Genomic DNA, 8547 nt, shown 5'->3' with positions numbered 1-8547 from the left:
AACCAAAAGGGTAACCAAAGAAAAAAAAAACACTTTTTTTTTGAAATATAAAAGTATTTGTATATTCTTTTTATTAAAAAACATAAAGTTCAGAAAGAATGCGAAAATTTATTAGACGAGAAATAAAATATGGAAACAGGAGAAAAAAACAAGAATTAAAGATTAGTAAAAAAAAAGTGAGTTCGTGGGTGGAGAAAGGGGAGGGAGGGGAAAAAGGTGGAGGAGAAGCATCCAACAATTATTGGCATCGAATGCCGGAATCCGGACTTCCACTGTTTTGCTGAATTCCGGCTGATCTCTCTCTTAGATTTCTTTATAAATTCTTTGTTTTTATAATAAGTTTTGGTGGCTATAAACTGGTGACTGGGGTGGCTTCTCTCTTTCTCTGCCTTCTCGTTGGAGAGCAGACGCCCCGCCTCTTCTTCTTCTTATTAGGGCCTCGATTTCTCTCTCTACCTCAGAACAAAGAACAAGGAGATCGTCCGCACAGGTCGCTCTCTTTCTCCCACTTTATTTGATATTTATTCTGGATTTGTCCTGGTTTTTGAGTAGGTTTGAATGCAAAAGATTGTTTTTTGAATGAGATTTGGGTGGATTTAGATCTCCATTTAATCGTTTATTTCTTTCTTTCTTGTTTTCTAAGAGAGTCTTTTGAAGTAAAGTTTTGATTTTGATGAGATGAGAGAGGTCTTCTTGAGCTCTGATGTGATCTTTCTTTGCTTCGATAGGGAAGGAAGGAGGAAAGCTGGTTCGTGGATCACCGGACAGAGTTGTTACAGCTAAACGATTGGATTTTGGCTGTTTTGGACTGTTGAGGCATCCATCCTCGATCGTTTCTGGTGGTTTCGGTGGTGGTTTTGTTGAAAGCGGGGTCTCAAGAGATTCTTTTGCAGGTCTGCTTTTCGAAGTTTGATTAGGTGATTTGTTGATTCTTGATACAAGGTTCTCAGGGTGGATTTTTTCGTGGTAGTTGCATTTGTGATCTCGAGGTTTTGGAAGAAATCTTGAGACTACCGTATTATAAAACTTGAACCGTCTGTGATGACATTGTTCTTCTGAGAGATTTCTTGGTAAGAATATGGCAGAAGATCGTAGCATGAATTTTCAGCATGGGGGAGTTTTCCCACAATCTTTCTGCAACCAGCAAGTGGTTTCTTTTCAGTCAGGGGCAGTAAACAGCGCAACAGGGATGATCGGCACGAATAATATGAGTGGGATTAGCAGCACAGCAGGGATGATTCTGGCTAATAATCCTGCAGTGATGATAAATAATGCTTCTTTGATGATCCCACCTAGCAATTCTCCTAGCCATATCCTTCTTGAGCCGGTGCCTGGTCTCAAGCATGGCATAGGGTTGGCTGTCGACTGGTCATATGAAGAATTGGCCGAGTTGAGGGAAGGTCTTGACAGGTAGATTTTCTATTGGTTTTGCTTGTTCTTCTTCACTCCATGCACATATTCTAAATTTTCTTCTCTTTTCCTCTGAAATTTTATTAGTTCTCCATATTTCTTCCTTTATGGGTACGATGAATCTGTTGGTGGCGACCTTTTGTTTCTGCCAGGCAACTTATATGTTTCTGAGGTCTAGGTGTTGTCAAAATGAAGGGAAAAAAATATGTGAAGATCACATGCAGGAGTCTGCTTTTAAGTGTTGTGGTTTTTGATATCTATCACTTTCTGTTTGTTCTGAACATTTCACCGAGCCAAACTCTGATTCTTCCTTGATTCAGTGCGGGCCTAGTTTCACATAACTCATGCCTTCTGCAATGTTATTTCATTCATGTGAACAAAGAAAAGCCAGGACTTTTACCGAGCAGTTCTTCTATTGCAGTTTCCGGACATTGCACTGGATTGCATTTGATTAAAGCTGCATTTATCATGTTTTTTCATATATAAGTAGTGTTAGAGTTAATCTAACTAATTCTCTCCTTTAAACAAATGATGCTTGTCCGTTTATTGATTTTTCTTTCTATTTCTACTATTACTTCCATCTTATGATCTGTTATGGGTATCATCCTCCTATGTGCTTCACATATTGATCTGTTCCTTATGGAAATTTTTAGATATGCAAATGAACCTAATATCATGAAGTATATCAAGATAGCAGCTAGACTACCTGACAAGACTGTAAGAGATGTTGCAATGAGGTGCCGATGGATGACTGTAAGTATTCCATATGTTATAGAATTAGTTGCATTTTTTAATTTATTCTTCATGATAGCTCATCTATATGCTGTTCTGATTTCCTGTTGCACGTGTATTATGATTTGTTATGTCCAATACTTGTAGTTATTTTACTCTTTGTTACATGCATAAACTTATTTAGAGTCAACACTGTCTCACATTTCCAAATGATTATATTGTTGGGACCTGTTGAGTGTTGAGGTTGATGTGCATATCTTTTTCTTTGATTGTCTTTTCTTGCCTTGCAAAGTCACAACTGAAAGTGTTTATTTATGAAGATACTGATTCATACCCAGCATTGCTATCAAAATAATTGAAACTTGTCAAAGGAAGTAGTAGTTTTTATGGCAAAAAAAAAAAAAAACTTTTGAGGTGCATAATGCATATACAAATGGTACTGGTATCACTCCTTTGAATTCAATTATGTTTAATTCTCAGATGAATCAAGGGCCTAATGCACAACTTTTTTATGCAGTGCAAGCATTTCTAGTGTTATAAACAGAAAGTTGTCTATGATTCTAACTTACTTCATACTTCATAGCTTTTACAACCTTCGATTTTTCTTTGTTTTTGTTAATATTTAGTTGTAGATTGCATTCACTTAATTATAGAACATTTTCCCTGACTTGTAGAAGATGCAAATTGTCCTTGATATGTGTTGGGGTTGAAATTTGGCCCGAGGGTGACCACGTCGGAGGAAGCTGACAAGACGCTGGCTAGGACAGAGAGAGAGAGAGAGCCACCTCATGCGCTCTGGGGTACCTGCACAAAGCCTTGGCTGGGGGTTCCGGGCCACCAGCCAAGGCCCTTCGATTTCTAAGTTAGAGTTGATCCAGAGATGTTGGGAGAAGTCCTTGAGTGTTCTTGATATAGCTTATTTATAGTCCTCATAAGAATGCCCAGGTAGTGGAGGTATGGTCCATCCTCATCATGGGAGGAGATGGTCTTGGCCAGGTGGCATGTGGCCAAGGCCAGGGTTCGCTTGTGGCACACGGTTTGGGCAGTCCTTGTGCACGGCATGGTGTTGGCTGGTGTCGTAGGGTATGGCCCTTGGCAGGTGTGGCAGGGTATGGCCATACCTGGCAGCAAGCATGGCAGGGGCAGCAAGGCATGGTCCTTGGTCCTTGAATTGCTTTGTATTGCTCACGGAGGGCCTTTCCTTATTTTCTTTTTATAGGGTGAGGGTCTCGGCTGTTACCTGTAGTCTCGGGCCGAGCTGTGATCAGCTAAGCTGGAGGCGGCGTGAATCACGGAGATCAAGGTTGACAGGGTTGAGGTCGGCTCGGCCTTTAGCGAGGTCCGAGGTCGGCCTGGCCTCTGGCCGAGATCTAGCCTGCTCGGCTGGAATTGGGTGGTTCCATGCTAGGACGATCCATTTTGCCTTCGATCAATATGATTTTCTTTTACGGGCCTTATAACCTGGCTCACATGTGTGTATATGGTCTCACATGCTAGTTTGTAGAGGTGGTCAGACAAGAGGGGCCCATGGTTTATATTGAAACTATGTGCCCCATGTTTTGTTCCTTCTATCTCTTTCACTTTTGACTTGTTTACTCTTATTTACTCTATGCTCACATATATATTTGGATAATGGAGCTTATAGATAGTAGTTATGTAGGACAAAAGTTAATTGCATGTTTGATCTCGTATTGTAAAGGCTATCAGATTTCTGTCTGGTGCCTTAACACGAAACCTCAAATCTTTGCATGGTTTTGGAGATTGTTTCTCTCTTTTATGCTGTTTTGTTTTCCTTTTATTTCATTGAGAAAAACTAGTACCAATTTGACCGTAATATTATGCATGGTTTGTGTTTGTCCTTATGTGAGACCGACATGTTATGCATCGGAGATCATCTCTACATTAAAGGTCACATGGTTGCTGTAATGGATGAATGAATTAATGCCAACATATATGTGTTTGTGCGACCATGTTTAATAAGAAGGCATAAAACGACATATTCAAGTGATGCCCTCCATGAAGTGTTCTTTGGTTGATTGTCAAAATTATTCTGTGAAATATTGTGAATCAACAATAAAAATTTTGCAAACAGCTGCATGCCCTGCTACTGATATATTTCTGCAGATATGGACTCGAAACTTAGATGATATAGAGTATAATTATATCAATTAATGGGAAAATTATTGACAGTGATCAACCAAATAAAAGGTGATTCTTAGAGCAACAAACAAAGAGAAGCATCACTCCTTTCCTGGCAAGGATGACATTTTATGTCTATAAGTGGAGCAAGGTTCCTCTTAAAACCTGTTCTGAAACAATGTGAAGCCATATACAAGCTCTAATGGGATGTTGCATAAAACATCAAAGGAGATTTTGAATGCATCGTGAGTCTTTGATAATGATTTTACTAATTGGCACATCGACAAGTCAAGTATGTTTAAAGATCATTAAACTTTTCTTTGATATGCCAGCCGCTCATAAGCAAAATTTCTTCTAGTGGGAGAACTATACTGAGTCTAGGATTAAGAATATCTATCATTAGTCAGACACTCAGACCTGAAATATAAGAATGTCAAGTGCTTAGCCCTGGCCAATAAAGAGATATATATCTTTCATTTGTAGTATAGTCATAAGTCAGGAGACTCTGTTCATAATTGGTGGTTAGAGCAACATGAATGAACGAGTTTCTTTCTTAATTACAAAAAGTAGAGTGAATTTCATCAGCAGAGGTAGATTAGGTTGCATGCAGAGAAAGATATAATAGCAGTGATATCATTGGCGGACATGTAAAAAGGAAACAACAGGATCATCCAATGGATTGACATAGCTGAGATATTTTTGGATCTTCAAGGAAGTGGAGCATAGGCCTCACTGGACACACTTTATGGAGGATGGTTGGCATTAACAGAATCCTGATCACTTTGTTCGGTTATCTATGCTTCTCTAGAGTACATTATCTTGCTGTCAGAGGACTGTGATAAACTTCAGTTGTTGCTGACAGATTAATTACTCCTTGCCCGACTTTTACCTTGTTCAAATACTTCTTTTTTTTTTTTGGTGTTTAAAAGGCTAGGAGGGGCTACTCCCTACTTTTTCTACCCTATACCCACCCCACCCTTGGGGCCTGATTCTGGCTGGAATCAAACCCTTGCATCTTGGGCAAGGAGCGATACTGTCCAACCCTTCGGTGGGCCAAATACTTCATTTTCTTTCTCATGGTTTTGTACTTTGGATCAGCTAAATAAATGAATCAGATCAAATGATGAATGAGCAATGCTCTATCCTTTACTGAGTGCATCAAATTTAGATGCACAGACAACTTCGGCAATCATCATTCAATTATAGTTGCTGGTGCTGGAATTGCATGTCTGCAAACATTTTCTTCTCCTTTTGTCATTGAATTCATAATCTTCTTTGTTACTCATTGCCTCCTTTAAGATCTAGTTCTAAAGAAAAAGGATTGATGATCATAAAGATGAAAGGTTTTGTAGGTGGTTCATGCAGATTTTTAAACAATATATCATACCTCAAATACTGCAAATCAAAGACGCTGCAGTTTGGAAATTAATCACTAGCTAAATTAGATGGTATGCTTTAATACCTTGTCTTTTATCTTAACATCATTATATGAAGGATGTTAGTTTAAGTAAATTGGTTTGTAATGCTATTGAATAATCATGCAAATCTATTGTTTCATTAAACTCTTGTAAGATTTAAAACCATCATGCATTCATGATTTTACATTCAACAGTAAAATGGAATAACCAAGGGTAATTATCATCATCTTCCAGAAGTAGCCAGAATGCTTCCGCTAGATTTCTTTTTTGAGTGCGCTATTACTGTACAAAGTTTTTGACAGCATTTCTGCACAACGTTGCACGTTCTGATTCTTTCTCCTTTCTACTTCTAGAATTTTTAATCTTTCAAGATGAGATGAATGATTTGTCTAAAAAATGAAAATATTCCTTTAAACTGTTTATGATTCTTCACTCAAGAAATAATTATTTGGTGTTAACATTATTGAAGCAATAAAAAGTGATGACAGAGACAAATTCAATCAGTTTTGTTACCTTTACCAGTTTCTTGGAATGATGTCCCATTAAGTGACTGAGAGAGGGAGAGATGCTCTACCTCTTGTATATTCCGGATGAAAGAAAAAACAACTTCCTCCTCAAAGAACTCCATATTCCATTTCTTCGTGGAAAGAAAAGCACAATGGTAACATCTTTTGTTTCATTTTGTGCTTTTCTATTGGTTATATGTCATTGCCTTGTCCTCTATTCTTTTCATAAACAATTTGATGAAGTATTTCTTTTCATGAGCGTTAGAGTAATGGCACCATGGCATGGTTAAAGCCCTCCATGTTGATAATTTATAAGAATTGGTATATCACTATCTCTTCCCTGTGGGAAGCAAGCCATTGATTGCTTGCAGATATACATACCAAAGTATTGACCTTGCAGGATAATAGAATTATTGGTCTTGATGATGGCAAAGAAATATGCCCTAGTGTATGCATAGATTATCTTGTATTCTCTATTAGTTGGTAACTCTATTCTAAGGTTTTTGGAGAAGTTGACAATTTCAGACGCTTTGGACATGACAGGACACTACATAACACAGCTAGATACAAACTTGAAGTGTCTTGTTTTTGTCAATAAAAAGTGCTGTCGTGCAGCATTTTTTATTTTGGAGTGTCATGCCTTGGACTATTTCAAGTGCACACCACTTTAGTCAAAGTGTTAGTCTGTTTCTAATATAAAGATGCCATGTTTAACTCTATGCAAAGTGTCACTATAATTTTAGTATAATTTATCACAAATTAGTTGTCAATTTAAGTATTTTAACACATCGTAATAAACTTTAAATTATCCTAATTAATAACTTGAACAACTTGGAAATTCATGTTTAACCTATTATTTGTTTCTTAGCTTATCTCCCCTCTATTTCCTTCCCCTTTCAATCTCATTTTGGATCACCATCAAAACAATAGCTTATATAATCTGGATGTATTAATTTATACACATGTACATTCTTATATGTATGTATGTACGTATGTTTGTATATATGTGTGTATATGTATGTACTTAACTATGTATATGACTATATGTATGAGCATATATGGATGTATAAATGTATGTATCTATTTATATGTATATCTATATATGGCTATGCTTAGATTTGTGATTGTTGCTATTTCCAACACTTAAGCACTTGGCACCATGCCAAGTGTCCTCTAGGTAGCACTGCAATTAAAACTTAGGAATATTCTGACCACTTGATAGGGACCACCCAAACTGTCTCCCTTCTTGTAATTAAACCCCCATCACCATTAAGAAAAGACTCATCTCTTTATTCTAGGTCAACTTTATGAGCCATTTAAGAAGCTTTTGGAAAAACCCTGCAACCTATCTGACCCTTAAACCACCACCTCCATTAAGAAACCTTAATCTAAGGTATTCTGCCAACCTACCGTGGAACCATAACATGGAGAGTGATCTGGTCTCTAGCCTAAGACCTCGTTCCCTTCTCCTAGTCACCCTTCTTTCACTAACAAAAGAAACCTCACACCTCTAGCTAGTGTTGTATGGACATGGAAACGAAAAATTTGGAGAAATATTCAAGTGTCTTACTTGGCAAGAGGAAACATGGAAATACAGGGTTATGTAGGATAAAATATAATTTTGACTAAGTAACATGTATTTATATCTTTAAATATTTATAAAGGAAAATAAAATCTACAGTCTTTTAATATGCATATTTCTTGTCCAAACTCTCTAATTACTAAGAATATAATATAATATCAATAACATCTGGCAAATTTGTTTTAACATCTACATTCTTGTCCAATTCTTGAAAAGAATAAATGCTTGCTACTAATGTCAGAATGGAGGCCTAACTCATTGTTGGTACAGTTCAGCTCTCCGCCAATCTATAAAAGCTGCAAGCAAATTTATAAGCATCCAAGAGAATGAGATTATCTGATTCAGATACATATACAACATTGATTTGGAGCTGGAAGCAGATGTCGAGGTAACACTGCTTCTAGCTAAGGGAGTCCATCAAAGTCTTCTTATGCTCTTGGTGTAATTTGATGCAGCAAAGCTTCTAGATCTGTGTACTTCTCTCAAAGCTTCTTTTTTGTAGTTCCTTTAATTCTAACCTTCCATGTAGGGTCAATGGCTGTCCATCTAAACTGTTCTGCAACCAAAATTTCCATATTATCTGCCAATGACAAAAGGTTGATTAAGTGTAGGTTAAAGGACTCCTCGTCAATCTAATTATCTTTCCAGAATCCAGTTTTGTTCCAAAATCTTATGGTAGAACCACCTGAAACTGTAATCTGATACCATAAAGAACCAATTCTCTGTACTCAAAATTCCTTTCCAAAATGGTGATGCACAA

General features: G+C 37.3%; 1 protein-coding gene across 10 annotated transcripts in view; it reads left to right on the top strand.

The window, feature by feature from the left end:
• Window positions 1–8547, top strand: part of LOC103721923 (uncharacterized) — a 39960-nt gene continuing 31413 nt past the window's right edge. For 4 of the 10 annotated variants that reach the window (XM_088717894.2, XM_088717895.2, XM_088717890.2 and 1 more), the window contains exons 1-3: window positions 144–490; window positions 729–1410; window positions 2064–2163. In XM_088717894.2, coding sequence (XP_088574020.2) covers window positions 1079–1410; window positions 2064–2163 — 432 coding nt within the window. In that variant the 5' untranslated portion in view covers window positions 144–490; window positions 729–1078. Of the gene's footprint in view, window positions 491–728; window positions 1411–2063; window positions 2164–8547 lie in introns of all 10 variants that reach the window. The other 6 variants (XM_008812311.6, XM_088717892.2, XM_088717896.2 and 3 more) reach the window with 5 other exon arrangements.

The sequence above is a fragment of the Phoenix dactylifera genome, chromosome 3 (assembly GCF_051530095.1).
Source record: "Phoenix dactylifera cultivar Ajwa chromosome 3, Ajwa_hap1_PhDact_Kaust_v1.1, whole genome shotgun sequence".
Taxonomy (NCBI): domain Eukaryota; kingdom Viridiplantae; phylum Streptophyta; class Magnoliopsida; order Arecales; family Arecaceae; genus Phoenix; species Phoenix dactylifera.
Note: the sequence above shows the minus strand (reverse complement) of the source record. Positions and strands in the feature narration are given on the sequence as shown.